An 18462-nucleotide genomic window follows, 5' to 3' on the forward strand; every position below is an offset into this window, starting at 1 on the left:
ATATTTTTCATTTTGTATTTTTCTGGTTTCCTCTTGATTGGATTAAGGATATGTACTCTCAGCCAGAAAACCACATAGGTGAGAACGAGCACTTCTCAGAGCACCACATCTAAAGGCACATGATCATCTGCCTCTCGTTGGTGATGTTAATTTTGATCACCTGGTCAAGGTATTGCTCAATTTTTCCACTGTATTAGTACTGAGGGGTTTTGTTCCCTTTCAACCAGTAAGCAGTCTATAAGAGACACTTTAGGTACATACACGTGCTCTGCTTTTCATCAACACTTATCCCTAGATACAGCATCCATTAATGATTTTTGCCTCACCTAATCTTTATGACAGTCATTGCTAGATGATGATTTTTCCAACTCCAAGTCTCCCTTACCATTTATTAGTAAGCCCTCAGCATTCTACTTTAAATAGGAGCCTCCCTTCTTCCCATTATTTATTTACTTATTGGTATGGATTCATGAACTCCTGTTTTGTTCAATGGCTTATAATTCATTATTGTACTTAATTATTTTGGCACACAAATTGTTCTAAGCTTAGCCACTGGGGGCCACTTCCGGCTGGCTCTTATGACGTTGGAACATGATCCCGTCCTCTTTCATAAGCACTTCCTTACTTTCGGTATAACAAACTGTTTCAGGTATAGCTACTCTGCCCCAGCCTTGGAATCACCCATTTCTCTGAGTAGTCCTTGTTCCTTTGAATGTGAAGGGTATTAGAGACCAGTATCTAGGCTCTAAGTATGCTCACGTGCTGCTTGATTACGGTGATGGTTTCATGGGCTTGTACGTATGTCAAATCTGCCAAATTGTGGGCAGTTTATTGTATGTTAGTATAATACTTAAAACTATTTTACAAAAAGTGGATAATAAAGGAAACAACATGTTTTAAAAAACATTTTTTTCATAAAAGAAAAAGTAGAACTAAAGTATAGTGTTTAGGGATAAAACTTGGGCAATACAACTCCAAAGAAAATCAGTGATTACCATAAAATTCATGAGAATGATCAATTTAGGGAGGAGGGAGTTGGCTATTATTGGGCCCAGGACATGAAGCTTCTAGGCTAGCTGATTAGGTTTTATTTTTTTACATGGATGGTAGTTGCAAAAGTTTCTTCCTTGTAATAATTCATCATATAATTGTTTATGTAATTTTCTGTAGCTTACAATTTTATCATTGTAAGCTAGAAAAGAAAATAAATGAATAAAAATAAATGCTGTTCATATTCATGATATAAATAAATTATTGTTTATTAGAAATTAAAGTTATTTTGCAAGTAGGGCAAACCCATTAAGAATCTAACATTTTTTTGTACATTTATAAACGTATTAAATTAGCTTTCAAAGCTATTTTAAGGTACATTCATATAATAAATTATTAATGAGAAGTCTATACAAACAAACTGGAATATTAATCTTTCTTAATATGTTAACTTTTTGAGTATTGTTACAAAACCGAATCATATAAGATCAAGACAAATTTCTATTTCAGTTTTAGAATTTCCATTTCGTTCTTTTTAATGGTTTCTACTTCTCTACTGAGGTTTTTTATCTTTTCACGAATTAAAGTAGATTTTCCTTTATGTCTTTGAGCGAGTTATAACTGTGCCTTCAGAAATCCTTGTCTGCTAATTTCAGTATCCGGGTCATCTCAGAGTCAGTCCCTATTAACTGTCTTTTCTCTTTAGAATAGGTCATGCTTTTCTGTGTCTTCCTATGTTGAGTAATTTTTTTATATTCTGGACATTGTGAATGTTATGTTATGGAAATTCTAGATTCTGTTATATTTCTCTAAATACTGTTGTTGTTGGTGGTAGGGGTGGTGTTACTTTAAGCAGATAATTAATTTGGTTGGCCTCAAAATGCAAACTCTATCTCTATGGCAACAGCTCAAATCTCAGTTCAGTTCTTTTATCTTTAACTAGGCTGCTTGGAGTCTGCCCAGGGCACCTGTAGTTCAGGGCTCAGCCAGACATATGGGCAGAGTTTATATGCAGTATTTGGGATTCCCTCCCACTGGCTCACTCCCATTTGGGGTTCACTTTTCACTTTCCTGCAGCTGTGGTTGTCCCCAAACACTGTCTTGTAGTTCTTCAAGCCAGAATGACTGTGAGTTTTCTACCAGTTTTCTATCAGAATTTTGGTTCTCCTGTATGGGGCAGACTGGGGCCTGCCCTCAGGTTTAAAATCATTTAAAAAAAAAGCAACAAAAAACCCTGACCCCATGGCTGTCACCTTATTCTCAGTGTCAACTTTCCTCTAGAATCTTGTGCTTTTGGTCACTTTCACATAGGGGTATTTTCTTTTGTTTGCTTTTTAAATGTTGTCTAAAGCTTAGACATTTTAGTTAAATGCAGATCAGTCTGACAGGAGATTACTTGGCCATTATAGAAATGGACTGAATATTTATTTCTTTAAAGAAATAATAATATGAAGATGCTAAGAAATTTTTTTATGGATGAGTAAAGTAATGATATGGAAAAGCGCATATAATTGGACTAACAGATTAGGTTATTTTTTGGCAAACAAAAACCTTTTGACTATATATTTCTAATTTCAAGGAAATCTGCATATGTAACCACAAATACAATATAAAGATAGGAAAATTAATAAAGGAAAAACCTGTTTTTATAAAAGGGAAAAAAATTATACTTCAACTATTTTGAAATAAAATATTTGAACCTCTTTTGTATTATTTTAGGAATAAATCTAATGAAGCTGATGAGTGTCAAAGAGAACTTAGAAAACTGAAGTTCGAATCCATTATTTCTGAGTCACGGTATACACTGCAAATTTTTTATTTAATAGTTTTAGTAATTGAATTTGAAACCATATTTTAAATAACATTTAAAATGTACTTAGCTTTTCTTATTGTATTGTTTACATAAACAATACCTAATTCAAGTTTATAATATATTGAAGCTTTCATTGATTTTGCCTTTGCCTGGATGGGAAAATGTTTAAATCGCAGAACTATTCGTTTACATAACGTTCTTATTTTAAAAATTAAAGTTATACTCTTTAGTTTTAAATGAGATATTTATCTATCTTTGATAAACATAAAAACATAGTATTTAATGCATATTGGTTGGGTTTTTTCTTATTCCATTTTAGGCACACCAGATTGCTTAAAGAAAAGGAAGACTCTTTAATGACTTGTCAACAAATATATAAAACTTTACAGGAAGAACTGACTGCAAAAGAAAGGCAAGAAGCTGACTTAAAAAGAAGAATTAATCTTGCAGAAAATGAACTGGAAATAACCAAAACCCTTCTGAATCAGACAAAGCAAGAGGTTGTAACACTGAAAAGTGAAAGGTACAGTCAAGAATAATTTCTTCCAAATATATTTTATGTTTAAGTCAGTATTCCATATATATTTGAAACACCAAGGTCCTATATATTTTGATAACAGTAAAATCACAGTATTAAAGATATATTTCACCTGAAAGGTCATTGCATCCCACCACCTCATTTTACAAGTGATTAAACTGAATCCCAAATTGGTTAAATGACTTGCTTAACATCACACAGTTAGTGCAAGTAGAGATGGAACCCACATGGCATTTGGTGTTAGATTTTTGTTGAAAAGAATCAAAAAGATCATGTGTGGTACTTATACTACTGAGCTTTACCTCAGCCAATAATTGGTGGATTCTATCATTTTCCAATAGAAAAATATCTTTTTATGTCACTTTTTCCTTTTATTAGCTCCTACTTTTCTTCTCTCTTTGTTATTTTCCAATACCTGTTACTGGGGACTCTCCACGAGCAAAGATACCTCTGGTGTTGCGATAGTATCAAGGATACTAAGAAGCATATTCCTCCACACAATCTAGATATTTTTGGTCAGTTAATTTGTCTTTAAATTAAACTTACCTGTACTTAGTATCTCAACCCTGCTTTCTGTCTTTTTGTTTTCATTTGCCTGATAATGTCTTTTATTCTTTCTGAGTCCTTTTGTTTTGAATTCATATTGATATATAGCACAAATTTGGGGGGTTTGTTGGTTTTTATTAAATCTAGGAGTCTTTAATGGGACATATTATGCCATTTACATTTATTGATATAACTATTATATTCCATAAGAACAGAAGTTCCATAAGGGCAAGAATTTTTGTCTTGTATTATTCTGTGTATAGAAGGCACAATTGGCTATTTGTTTTTCATTCTTCTATCATATTCTTTCCATTGGAGTAGAATTGTTTTACAATGTTGGCTTAGTTTCTGTTGTACAATGAAGTGAATCAGCTATATGTATACCTATATCCCCTCCCTCTTGGACCTCCCTCCCACTCTCTGCCCCATCACACCCATAACGGAGCACCCGTCACAGAGCACCGAGCTGCGCTTCCTGTGCTTTATAGCATGTTCCCACTAGCTAGCTATTTTTTATGCATGGTAGTGTATATATGTCAAGCCTAATCTCCCAGTTCATCCCACCCTCCTCTTCCCCCTCTGTGTCCACATGTTCGTTCTCTATGTCTACCTCTCTATTCCTGCCCTGCAAATAGATTCATCTGTACCATTTTTCTAGATTCCACATATATGCGTCAACATACGATATTTGTTTTTCTCTTTCTGACTTACTTCACTCTGTATGACAAACTCTAGACCATCCACATCTCTACAAATGACCCAATTTCATTTCTTTTTATGGCTGAGTAATATTCCATTGTGTATATGTACCACATCTCCTTTATCCATCTGTTGATGGACGTTTAGGTTGTTTCCATGTCCTGGCTATTGTAAATAGTGCTGCAGTGAACATTGGGGTACCTGTGTCTTTTTGAATTATGGTTTTCTCAAGGTATATGCCCAGTAGTGGGATTGCTGTATCATATAGTACTTCTATTTTTAGTTTTTTAAGGAACCTCCATAGTGTTCTTCACAGTGCCTGTATCAATTTACATTCCCACCAACAGTGCAAGAGGGTTCCCTTTTCTCCACACCCTCTCCAGCATTTATTGTTTCTAGATTTTTTGATGATGGCCATTCTGACTTGTGTTAGGTGATACCTCATTGTAGTTTTGATTTGCATTTCTCTAATAATTAGTGATGTTGAGCATCTTTTCATGTGCCTCTTGGCCATCTGTATGTCTTCTTTGGTGAAATGTCTATTTAGGTCTTCTGCCCATTTTTTGATTGGGTTGTTTGTTTTCTTGATATTGAGCCCCATAAGCTGTTTGTATATTTTGGAGATTAATCCTTTGTCCATTGCTTCATTTGCAAATATTTTCTCCCATTCTGAGGGTTTTCTTTTCGTCTTATTTATGGTTTCCTTTGCTGTGCAAAAGCTTTTAAGTTTAATTAGGTCCCATTTGCTTATTTTGTTTTTTATTTTCATTACTCTAGGAGGTGGGTCATAAAAGATCTTGCTGTGATTTATGTCAAAGAGTGTTTTTCCTTTGTTTTCCTCTAAGTGTTTTATAGTGTTCGGTCTTACATTTAGGTATTTAATCCTTTTTGAGTTTACTTTTGTGTATGGTGTTAGGTTGTGCTCTGATTTCATTGTTTTACATGTAGCTGTCCAGTTTTCCAGGCACTACTTATTAAAGAGGCTGTCCTTTCTCCATTGTGTGTTCTTGCCTCCTTCATCATAAATTAGGTGACCATATGTGCATGGGTTTATCTCTGGGCTTTCTAGCCTGTACCATTGCTCTATCTTTCTGTTTTCTGTTTTGCCAGTACCATACTGTCTTGATTACTGGAGGTTTGTAGTATAGTTTGAAGTCGGGGAGCCTGATTCCTCCAGCTCTGTTTTTCTTTCTCAAGATTGCTTTGGCTATTCAGGGTCTTTTGTGTTTCCATACAAATTATGAAATTTTTTGTTGCAATTCTGTGAAGAAAGCTATTGGTAATTTGATAGGGATTGCATTGAATCTGTAGATTGCTTTGGGTAGTATAGTCATTTTCGCAATATTGATTCTTCCAATCCAGGAACATGGTATATTTCTCCATCTGTGTATGTCATCTTTGATTTCTTTCATCAGTGTCTTATAGTTTTCTGAGTACAGGTCTTTTGCCTCCTTAGGTAGGTTTATTCCTAGGTATTTTATTCTTTTTGTTGCAATGGTAAATAGGGTTGTTTCCTTAATTTCTCTTTCTGATTTTTCCTGGTTAGTGTATAGGAGCACCACAGATTTATGTGCATTAATTTTGTATCCTGCAACCTTACCAAATTCACTGATTAGTTCTAGTAGCTTTCTGGTGGCATCTTTAGGATTTTCTGTGTATAGTATCATGTCATCTTCAAACAGTGATAATTTTACTTCTTTTCCAATTTGTGTTCCTTTTATTTCTTTTTCTTCTCTGATTGCCATGGCTAAAACTTCCAAAACTATCTTGAATAAGAGTGGACATCCTTGTCTTGCGAGACTGGACATCCTTGTCTTGTTCCTGATCTTAGTGGATATGCTTTCAGTTTTTCACCATTGAGAATGATGTTTGCTGTGGGTTTTTCATATATGGATGGCCTCTATTATGTTGAGGTAGGTTCCCTCTATGCCCATTTTCTGGAGAGTTTTTATCATGAATCGGTGTTGAATTTTGTCAAAAGCTTTTTCTGCATCTATTAAAATCATATGGTTTTTATTCCTTTTTTGTTAATATGGTATATCACATTGATTGATTTACGTATATTGAAGAATCCTTCCATCCCTGGGATAAATCCCACCTGATCGTAGTGTACAATCTTTTTAAGGTGTTGTTGAATTCTTTTTGCTAGTATTTTGTTGAGGATTTTTGCATTTATGTTAATCAGTGATATTGGTCTGTAATTTTCTTTTTTTGTGATATCTTTGTCTGGTTTTGGTATCAGGGTGATGGTGGCCTCATATAATGAATTTGGGAGTGTTCCTCCCTCTGCAATTTTTTGGAAGAGTTTGAGAAGGATGGGTATTAGCTCTTCTCTAAATGTTTGATAGAATTCGCCTGTGAAACCATCTGGTCCTGGACTTTTGTTTGTTGGAATATATATTTTTTTTTTTTTGCGGTACGTGGGCCTCTCACTGCTGTGGCCTCTCCCGTTGCGGAGCACAAGGCTCCGGACGCGCAGGCTCAGCGGCCATGGCTCACGGGCCCAGCCGCTCTGCGGCATGTGGGATCTTCCCAGACCGGGGCACGAACCTGTGTCCCCTGCATCGGCAGGCGGACTCTCAACCACTGCGCCACCAGGGAAGCCCCAGAATATTTTTAATTACAGTTTCAATTTCATTATTTGAGATAGGTCTCTTCATATTTTCTAATTCTTCCTGGTTCAGTCTTAGAAAATTGTACCTTTCCAAGAATTTGTCTGCTTCTTCGAGGTTGTCCATTTTATTGGCATATAGTTTTTTGTAGTAGTCTCTTATAATCCTTTGTATTTCTGCAGTGTCAGTTGTTACTTCTCCTTTTTCATTTCTGATTCTATTGATTTGAGTCTTCTCCCTTTTTTTCTTGAGTCTGGCTAAAGGTTTATCAATTTTGTTTACCTTCTCAAAGAGCCAGCTTTTACTTTTATTGATCTTTGCAATTGTTTTCTTCATTTCTATTTCATTTATTTATGCTCTGATTTTTATGAGTTTTTCCTTCTACTGACTTAAGGTTTTCTTTGTTCTTTTTTCTCTAGTTGCTTTAGGTGTAAGGTTAGATTGTTTATTTGAGATTTTTCTTGTTTCTTGAGGTGAAATTGAATTTCTATAAACTTCCCTCTTAGAACTGCTTCTGCTGCATCCCATAGGTTTTGGGTTGTTGTGTTTTCATTGTCATTTATTTCTTTTTTTTTTTTTTTTTTTTTTTTTGCAGTACGCAGGCCTCTCACTGTTGTGGCCTCTCCCATTGCAGAGCACGGGTTCCGGATGTGCAGGCTCAACGGCCATGGCTCACAGGCCCAGCCGCTCTGCGGCATGTGGGATCTTCCCAGACCAGGGCATGAACCCATGTCCACTGCATCAGCAGGCAGACTCTCAACCACTGCACCACCAGGGAAGCCCTCTTTGTATTTTTTTATTTCTTCTTTGATTTCTTCAGTGATCTCTTGGTTATTTAGTAGCACACTGCTTAGCCTCCATGTATTTGGGTTTTTTACAGGTTTTTTCCTGTAATTGATTTCTAATCTCATAGCATTGTGGTCAGAAAAGATGCTTGATACGATTTCAGTTTTCTTGAATTTTCTGAGGCTTGATTTGTGACCCAAGATGTGATCTCCCCCGGAGAATGTTCTGTGTGCACTTGAGAAGAAAGTGTATTCTGCCACTTTCAGGTGGAATGTTCTATAAATATAAATTAAATCTATCTGGTCTACTGTGTCATTTAAAGCTTGCGTTTCCTCATTTTCTGTTTGGATGATCTGTCCATCGGTGTAAGTGGGCTGTTAAAGTCCCCTACTATTATTGTGTTACTGTCAATTTCCCCTTTTATGGTTGTTAGCATTTGCCTTATGTATTGAGGTGCTCCTATGTTGAGTGCATAAATATTTATAATTGTTATATCTTCTTCTTGGATTGATCCCTTGATCATTATGTAGTGTCCTTCCTTATCTCTTGTAACAGTCTTTATTTTAAAGTCTATTTTATCTGTTACGAGTATTGCTACTCCAGCTTTCTTTTGATTTCCATTTGCATGGAATATCTTTTTGCATCCCTTCACTTTCAGTCTGTATGTGTCCCTAGGTCTGAAGTGGGTCTTTTGTAGACAACATATATATGGGTCTTCTTTCTGTATCCATTCAGCCAGTCTGTGTCTTTTGATTGGAGCATTTAATCCATTTACCTTCAAGGTTATTGTCGATATGTATGTTCCTATTACCATTTTCTTAATTGTTTGGGGTTTGTTTTTGTGGGTCTTTTTCTTCTCTTGTGTTTGCCGCCTAGAGAAGTTTCTTTAGCATTTGTTGTAAAGCTGGTTTGGTGGTCCTGAGGTCTGTTAGCTTTTGCCTGTCTGTAAAGCTGTTGATTTCTCCATTGAATCTGAATGAGATCCTTGCTGGGTAGAGTAATCTTGGCTGTAGGTTTTTCTCTTTCATCACTTTAAGTATATCCTGCCACTCCCTTGTGGTCTGCAGAGTTTCTGCTGAAAAATCAGCTGATAAGCTTATAGGGATTCCTTTGTATGTTATTTTTTGCTTTTCCCTTGCTGCTTTTAATATTTTTTCTTTGAATTTAATTTTTGTTAGTTTGATTAATATGTGTCTTGGTGTGTTTCTCCTAGGGTTTATCCTGTATGGGACTCTCTGTGCTTCCTGACTTGGATGACTCTTTCCTTTCCCATGTTAGGGAAGTTTTCCACTCTAACCTCTTCAAATATTTTCTCAGACCTTTCTTTTTCTCTTCTTCTTTTGGGACCCCTATAATTCGAATATTGGTGCATTTAGTGTTGTCTCAGAGGTCTCTGAGATTGTCTTCAATTCTTTTCATTCTTTTTTCTTTATTCTGCTCCTCGGCAGTTATTTCCACCATTCTGTCTTATAGCTCAGTTATTTGTTCTTCTGCCTCAGTTATTCTGTTATTGATTCCTTCTAGTGTATTTTTCATTTTGGTTATTGTGTTGTTCATCTCTGTTTGTTTTTTTTTAATTCTTCTAGATCTTTTTTTTTTTTTTTTGGTGGTACACGGGCCTCTCACTGTTGTGGCCTCTCCCGTTATGGAGCACAGGCTCCGGACGCACAGGCTCAGCGGCCATGGCTCACGGGCCCAGCCACTCTGCGGCATGTGGGATCTTCCCGGACCGGGGCACGAACCCGTGTCCCCTGCATCGGCAGGCAGACTCTCAACCACTGCGCCACCAGGGAAGCCCTAATTCTTCTAGATCTTTGTTAAATATTTCTTGTATCTTCTCAGTCTGTGCCTCCATTCTATCTCCTAGATTCTGCATCATGTTTACTATCATTACTCTGAATTCTTTTTCAGGTAGATTGCCTATTTCCTCGTCATTTATTTGGTCTTGTAGGTTTTTACCTTGCTCCTTTTTCTGTGACATATTTTTTTGTCCTCTCATTTTTCTTTTTTTAATGGGTTGGATTGTGTTCCTGTCTTACTGGTTGTTTGTCCTGAGGCTTCCAGCACTGGAGTTTGTAGAGCTGGGTGTTGGTGCCGAGATGAGAACCTCCAGGAGACCTCACTCCGATGAATATTCCCTGGGGTCTGAGGTTCTCTTTTATTCTCGTAGTTCGGACTTGGAGCTCCCACCACAGGAGCTCAGGCCCGACCCCCGGCTCGTGAACCAAGGTCCTGCAAGCCGCACGGGCAGCCAAAAAAAAAAAAGAAGAAGGAAAGGAACAGAACAATAACAGAGTAAAAGATAAAATAATATTAGAAAACTAACAGATATTTAGAAAAAATTTAAAATATTAAAATACAGATGAAACAACAACCTGGAGGTAAAACAGAACTACAGTGGCAAAAAAGAGGAGGATTAAAAAAAAAAAAAAAAAAAAGCCTGAAAAGTCCTTGGCTGTGGAGGATGGGGCTTATGCAGGGGCAGCGTTTAGGCAGTGGGTGGGGCCTATGTTTAGGACCCACAGGGCCAGAAAAGGCCCCAGGGGGAGTGGGGCTTTTGCTCAGTGCAGCAGGAGGGATCCAGGAGTGCCTCTGGCCTTGGAGGGTGGAGGACCAGGTCCGGGACCCCAGCAGGCTCTCCGGGCCCAAGTGGGTAGGGGAAATGCTAGGCACACTCTCCGCTGATCCTCCAATCCCGGAGTGCCCCTCCCCATCCACCTTTCCTCTTCTTCCCCTCCACCTTTCCTCTTCTTCCCCTCCTGCCCAGGACTAACACAGACAGAGGGGGCCCCAGAAGTTGGAGGACCTGGCCTGGGACCTCAGAAGGCTTCCTGGGGCCCAAGTGTGTGGGCAAAATACCCACTGCACCTCCCCTGATCCTCCAAGCCCCCTAGGGTCCCTCCAGGCATGGGAACCCCTCCCTTCTCCCAGCCACCCCTCAGGGGTGCTAGTCCTGTCCAATCTCCACTTCTCCTCCCCCCTCACTGCCCCTTACATCCTACCCGGCTGTTCGGGGGTTCCTTCTCTCTCCTTGGGCATCAAGGCCCCCCACCAGCGACCAGCAGATGCCCTAGTTGTGGTTCGTTTTTAGTTTATTTTTTATTTTATTCATTTTATTTTATGAGTATTTGACTGCTTTCTAATTTAGAAGATTTATAATTTTGTTTTCATTCTTTTTAAGGGCAACTATTTGCTCCCAGAGGAGTCTGGGAGTGGGGCCACAGAAGTGGCTAGCAGGCAGCTTAGAATTAGGTTCTAACCAACAACACTATGCCCTAGATCACATCTGTCTCTACTCCAGGCTAGTCAGAGGTCTGTCTAGTTCACAGAGAAACAAGGCTTGTCTCTGGTCCCCTCTGGGATGATATACATTTACTTCTCTTTGGTTTAGTAAGATGAACAAATGCAGAGCTTATTGCCATCCACCATTTCTTCCTCACCCTGCCACACCAATAAACTGCCTGTCGCTAAGATATTTTGTCTTGTAGTTCCGTGACTCTTCATCCCACCCCCACTTCTGCCGTTTCACAGTTGTGTCACTGATAAGCCCATAGCATATTAGAAGCAGTAATTTTATAAGCAGGAAATTGGCAAGAGCCAGGCTTACTAATAACAAGAAGGAATGGCAGCTGAAAGATTGACCATGCATAAGAAGAAAGAAAATCTATAAGTGCCAACAAAAAACTTTAAAAGAATTGCGGTTTGGCCCAATATACAATAGAGACAAACAGCCTTACACACATCAGTAATCATGAGTGCCCTTATATTTATAATATGGGTTAGTAATTGATGGCCATAATGATGACTGAGTCAGAATGATTAAAATCAACTGTATACTCTATGTATATAAAAGGTACAGAATACCCCATTTCCAGTGATGTCAGATTAATTAGATCTAGCTGTTTATCCAGGTGAATTCTGTCTCCTTCATACTGGTCATTGAGAAGATCCTATCTTTGTTCAAACATTTCTGGAACTCTTTTTTGAGAATTGGCTTAAGTGTGCATGTTTTAGAATATCCTTAGTATGATGAATCTTTGACCTTTAGGAATGAATTTGATTTTTAAAACAATCTCAGTAGGTCCAGTGAAAGCAAGTTCAAGGAGAATGATGGGAAATCAATCTGGGAAATATCTTTGGGGATTAAAAATATGTAAAATGTTTTCCTTTTTTCTATGCTTAATAAATTATCTCTGGCAGCAATTTGAAGACAGCAGTTTCATGAATGTTTTGAGGATTAATAACATCATTCGAATAAATATAGAGCTTTCTTAGGGGATTGATTGCTTTGAAATAGCACACTATATTTGCCATATTTTTAAAAAAATTAGTATGATTCTAATCTTACCTTCTATTATAAGTGGTAAAGATAATTTCTTTGTTTTCAGAGAACAGAGACCTCACTGGACTACTTCTTCCTCTCTTCTCCCCTCTCCCCCCCTCTTTTTTTCCTCTTACATCCTTGCCCTTTTTCTTTCTTTTCTCTCTATACTTTAGTCTAGCCAAAAGCAGGCATGGTATTACTCAGTCATTTGGTGGCACCAAGTTTACTGACATGATGTCTGTCACATAATAAAAATTAAAATGTGCTTGCAGCCCAATAAGTTATCGTATTATCATAGGATTACTCCTAGATATAAGCATTGTTTTGGTTTTTTTTCTTTGTCCAAGGCCGCTTTCAGATTTTGCCTGCCTTGTCTTCTATTGTATCCTCAGAATCTGGCACATGTATTCACTCAATAAATATTTGTTGAGTCAATGAGTGACCTACTTTGGATAATTCAGTCAGTTAACAGTTATTTGTTGAGCATTTACTATGTGCCAGGTACTACGTACCCTGGGATACAATGGTGAATCTGAAACATCCCTGTCCTCATGAAGTTTACATTCTAATAGGAGAGACAAACAGTTAAACAACAAAAAAAAAGTAGAGAACTAACCAGAATAATTCTAGATTGTGATAACAGATATAAAGTAAGTGAAAGGGTGTTGTAGTAGAGACTCATAGAAGGGGTACCTGCTTTGGAAAGGGTGGTTGTAAAAGTAACTTCCAAAATGGTACATAAAGGAAGACAAGTAAGAGGTTCCCACGCCAAGGGCCAGGGAAGAGTTTTACAAGTAAAAAATGAGCTTGGTAACTTCTTGGAAGTGGCAGTATGACACGAGGCCTAGCAAATGTGAGGGGCGAAGGTGAAGGTCGAGTCATTCGGGGCCTCACAGGCCCGTAGGAGTTTGGGTATTAGTTTCAGTGCAATGAAAAGAAACCATTGGAGGGACTTAAGCAAGTACCGACACTATGGAAAGATGGTTCTGGCTGCTGGGTGGAGAAGGGATTGGCAACGGGCAGTGGGGGCAAGTCAGGTCATTTACTGTTTTGATATTCATCAAAGGGTTTTGTGCATAGCTAAGCCTAAGAGACATGAGAAAAATGAAAATCTTTAGCTCTCACCCTCTGCCAGTTTCTGTTGGGTTATTTGAATGTCTGTACCAAGTGAATGAGAGCAAACAGCCAGGGCTTACTCCATGTTGAGCCAGGGGGAGATATGAGAGCCAGGTTAAAAAGATATCCTGAAGAACAAGTTACCTTTCGGAGGCTTTGACGTTATTGTCTAAACCTGCCTTAAAACTTTGTCTTCCTTTGGCTTCAGGGGCAACCTGTTATCCTGCCCCTTTCCTCTCTCTGTTTTGGTTCTTAGCTCTTCCCTCCTGCCATCACCTGACAGCAGACATTCCTTAAGGCTCATGCATGAACTTGGCTTTCCTCCCTCTACTTTCTTTCCTTCAGTAAACTGTCTCTCAGCTGAGCAAATTTGCTCTTGGAGCTTTGATTTGAAGCACCAATGGGATCTCTAAATAGAAGTGTCCTTAAGAAGTTGGAGATGTGAAAGTCCTTCCCGAAAAATAGAAGCTGGGCTCAGGAAAAAACTTAAAATAGAGATGCTTGACGAGACCAGCAGAGATTCTAGTTCAGTAGGACCGGGCGGTGCCTGGGAATCTGCTGCACAGCAAGGTCCCAAACCACCGCTGTGGAAGGACAGCAGCCAACCAGGCTGCCAGATGTGCTCTCCAAAGGCCAAAGCCCAACTCACTCAAGGTGCCAGTGTGGGCTTTGCAAATTCAGGCAGCCTCCGCACACTGCCCCTCGTCCCCCACCCCTCCCCACAGCAGAGCCACTTGCCCTTGCTTCCATTGGGACCACTGTGGAAAATGCGAGGCTTAGAAGGTATGTAGTTTCAGAAGAGGAGGGAAAAAAGATATGAAAAGCCAGAACTGACCCTAGGAAAAAAAACTGGCAGAACTTCTGAATTTGAAGCAGGAAAGGAGCTAGTGACTAGGAAATAACTCATACATTAGTACAAATCTAATTAGGTATGCATTGCTTTCTCCCCCGCACTCAGCTGAGGAAGCTCTCTTAGGAGAAGAGGCTCCACTGGAAGGACGAGAAGTAGGTCCTTCAGGATCCTGGATGCTGGGGGTAGAGAAGGCCTGGCCAGCTTGGTCACAGGCACACTGGGCCTGGAGAGAGGGCTCTCCTTGCTGGATGGGGAGGACCGGGGCAGGGCACAGGGACAGTGCCAGAGAAAAGTGTGGCTATTTTTAAAATTCTGTGTAAGGAGAGCCCTCAACTCTCATGCTTCTGGGCTACAGGGTCTCTTCGGCCAGGGCCAGAACTCCACCCAGAACTATGAATTTGTGATACCACTTCAGAAGTATTGTGGATTAAATAGGGTTTTGTGGGCTGGCCTGCAGGCCTAATTCCTTTTTTATGGAAAAGTATTTCTATAGTAAAATGTGTTGGGAATTTCCTATAACCAACTCACAAATACATTTTAGAAGGGCATATGTGTTTAAGCTTGGAGACTGCCCACGTATAACGCTCAGAGAAATTCATTTATGCAGTAGCGTGTGGCCTAAAGCTGTACTGCTGAGACACACAGCTGTTTGTAATAGTCCACACCCTATGCGTTCCTCCCCAAGAGCTGTGTTGGCCCTATCTTGGTAAATTCCAAGAAAAAATATAGAAAAATACTTATTATGATTTACTTGCCAGTAACATGACGGGATTAGTGAAGAATGTCGTTGGAGGAAAAGCTTCATTGTGACCAAAGTGGGGGGCAAGTGGCTTATGTGTAAATTGTTCTGTGAAATAAGCAGTTATCTGTCTGTCTCTAACAGCTAGCTCTTTACTTATCTTAAGTGAGATTTGCTTAATTGCTCCCCGTCCCCCTGAAGCATACCTTTGAGGCTATAGGGAAGGATTTTATTCCCCCTCCTACACGCACAACATTAACTTCTTTTTCAATTTCCTCATCCTCTTCTCTTTCTCTTTGTTTTTTCTTTTTTAATTGACAGCTCTAAACCCTCACCTCAGAGAAATGTACATAAAATCTAGCAAATTATTTCAGGAGGTTCATGGAATTTCCCATTCTGTATATGACACAGCCCCATGGTCAAACATACCTGTTTCTTCAGGCTCTCTCTTCCCTTCCTCCCTGCTTCCTTTCTTCTCTCCTCCCCGCTGTGTCCCTCTCAAGCTCTCTCACACACCATCCCCAGGTTTCACAGTCATGGGGAGCCCTCTTGGTGCTTCTGTGGACATGATCTTGTCTTCACACTGCCCTGAGTGAGACGCATCGTTGTGTGGTGCTCATCAGAAAGGGTCAGGGGCCTGAAAACCAGCCTGAACTCTGCTCTCCTCACCACTTGCCACAGAGGAAGGGGCTTATTTTTCCTGCATAAACATGCCATTCCTTCTTCACCAAGCTCTATGAGGGGACCTGGGTCGGCCCCCACCCAGAGGGAGCACTCTTTCTAGTTCCCCAACCCAGAGGGCAAGCCATTTTCAAATTTGCACAAAGGCCCTGGCTAACAGAGCTGTGACCCTCTCTTGTGAAGCAGGTATCATTTTCCACATTTTACACTTGAAGAAACTGAGGTTAAGCAAGGCTAAATGTCTTGCCCAGGGCTACATAACTGGCAAAGACAGAAATCAAGCTCCGTTGTATCTAGCTTTATAAACTGTGTTCCCTCCACTACAGTTTACGCAGTTCCCTTAGCATTTGTCTTGAAGGGATCAGTTCTGTCAGCTTCTCTTTCTCAATCATGTTGTAACACTGAGTCTTCAGGGGACTCCCAGCCCTGCAGAAAGCAGAAAATCTAAGAGTACCCCCTCTTCCCCTCCTCTTGCCTTCTTACCCCACCTCCCCACTCTTTCAGGATTCTTCCATTCATTTAATAAATATAAGATGGTGACTTTTGTCTTCCTTTCTCTAGTGCCTTAGCAAAGTCAGAAGGGGAGCTATATCTTCAGAACAAAAGTAGAATAAAAACATTTCACAACACATTCTATAAGAAGAGAAACTTGATGTTTAGTTACTTTGATGAGCCTTGTCATACTTTCATGAAGGCTAGAAGCAATAAGAAGTGTAGAATATAAAAAGGGATGTGGAAGCAAGGTTTCAAGGGTTCTGTTACCTCGTGGTAGTGTGGCTTAGTATAAAAAGAATGGACTCAGTTAGGCAAACATAGGTTTAAACCCACTGTCAAGTTTGGACAACTGGCTTAACCACTTTAAGGGTCATTTTCCTTATCTGTAAAATGGACATATTAATAATAGCTACCTTCTTGTGAAGATTAAAGCATCTAGTATCATGCCTGGTAGGTTGTAGGTGCCCAGAAAGTATTAATTTCCTTCCTTTCATCTTCGTTTAGGTTGCTAACCTCTTAAAGCAACACATCTTTTATACCCTGCATTGGTGACGTAGATATTCAGTAAATATCTGTTGAATTCAGTGTTATCTGCTTTACTCTTTGAGTTGTAAAGATGAGTCCATGGAGTGATTTATTTTGGACGCAATTCTGTTAGTTTAGAGTGTTATGAAATGAATTGTTCTAAGTAATATCATTCTAAAATAACAAACCTTATCAGGTATTTTTCCCAAGACATACCTCTTTCTCTGATTTCCTGTCTATCAACAACTCTCAGAACAAGAGACTTGCCAAACTTCTTATGATATCACAGACACTGCTTTTAACAGTGGCAGGAGTTGTGGCAAAATCAAAATTATCTCTTTGATTGACAGTGTGAAGACATCTCTAAAAGAACAACTTGTGAAACAGAATTTAAAGCTGTCATTTGGCATTATGGTTTGACATTTGTTTGCAGTTATGTTTTTAACTACAATTAAGGGAATTAGATTTTTGCATGTATGTAAGAAATTAGATTCTCATTTTCTTTTTGGTCTAAGAATTTAAAAGTTAATGCTTTTTTAAAATAAATACTCTTAATTGTGAGTAGATCCTAATTTGCCTATTGTGCCAACTCCAAAAATGTTATTTTTTTTAAAAATCTGATGAAATTACAGGGTAGAGAGCCCTAGGCTGGTACAAGCTTGAACCAGCTTTACCTCTTGTGAATTATGTCACTTTATATAGTCATTTACCACTCAGGATCTTCTAAAAATTAGGAAATTGCATTAATATATTTCCAATGAGTGGCAAGAAAGAATGACCATATCCCTAGAGACTATCCCTAGTGCCTGAGACATAGTTGGGTACTCAATAAATATTTGCTGGATGGATGTATGGATGAGTAGGAATGAATTTAATCCCAGTTAAACCACCGATCACAGGATTTAAAACTCAGAAGCGCTCATTGTCTGGTAGCAAATCAGCTTCTGACTTGCCAAAAATCAATTCAAACTCCTGGATTCTAGTGATGATCTTCTCTATCAGATTCTTACTAAAATCCAAATATAGGACCTGAATCTGTGTTGTTTCTTATTATTCTAAAGCATGAATACCTCTAGAACTGGCTGTAAAGAGGAAATTGGATATCTGTATGATGTTCAAAAACAGGTGCACATTTTCAGCTTTTTAAAATATGAATATGCCTCTAACAATATTTAATTTCTAGAAATCCTCTAAATTTCTCTCAGAAAGCCTCACTAGAGTCAAAGTTGATCCTTTATAGTTTCTTTCAAGGCAAGACTGCTTTTTCTTTATCAATGTCTTAAGATGGTTTTACATTCCTGAATAATGTGCAAGCTCTTTCTTGAGTTTACTATATAAGTGTGATTTTTATTTTTGGAATCAAGATTATCTTTTTCACACATATACTCATCTCTGTATACATTACCCAGTGCCCATTCCATGGTAATCAAGGACAGTGTGTTTGTAACATCATTTATAATCATTCTTTCTGCCTTGTCTCATTAAAGAATTGCACTGAAGAGTTGAGAACAGAGGCTCAGCAGGAATCAATGAGATATGAAAGTCCTAATTTCTGTAGCTTTAATGTCAAGCAAAATTATCATCACAAACACAAGTTCATAAATTTTATAACAGTTCACTCAAAACACCTTATATTCTGTGGAAATGTCATAAGGAACTTTATGACTCTTTGTCAATTCAGTGAATGATTATCACTTCATTAACCTTGTTTGAACCTTGGCTTACTGTATTTTGGCTTCTATAAT

At 38.7% G+C, this 18462-nt stretch overlaps 1 protein-coding gene across 16 annotated transcripts in view; it reads left to right on the forward strand.

Annotated features, from left to right (window-relative positions):
• LEKR1 (leucine, glutamate and lysine rich 1) overlaps positions 1-18462 on the forward strand; it is a 279091-nt gene that overhangs the window by 204645 nt on the left and 55984 nt on the right. For all 16 annotated transcript variants that reach the window (XM_073803834.1, XM_073803835.1, XM_073803827.1 and 13 more), the window contains 2 exons: positions 2710-2787; positions 3123-3326. In XM_073803834.1, the coding sequence (XP_073659935.1) occupies positions 2710-2787; positions 3123-3326 (282 nt within the window). The remainder of the gene's footprint in view (positions 1-2709; positions 2788-3122; positions 3327-18462) is intronic.

This window comes from Tursiops truncatus, chromosome 4 (genome assembly GCF_011762595.2).
Source record: "Tursiops truncatus isolate mTurTru1 chromosome 4, mTurTru1.mat.Y, whole genome shotgun sequence".
Taxonomy (NCBI): domain Eukaryota; kingdom Metazoa; phylum Chordata; class Mammalia; order Artiodactyla; family Delphinidae; genus Tursiops; species Tursiops truncatus.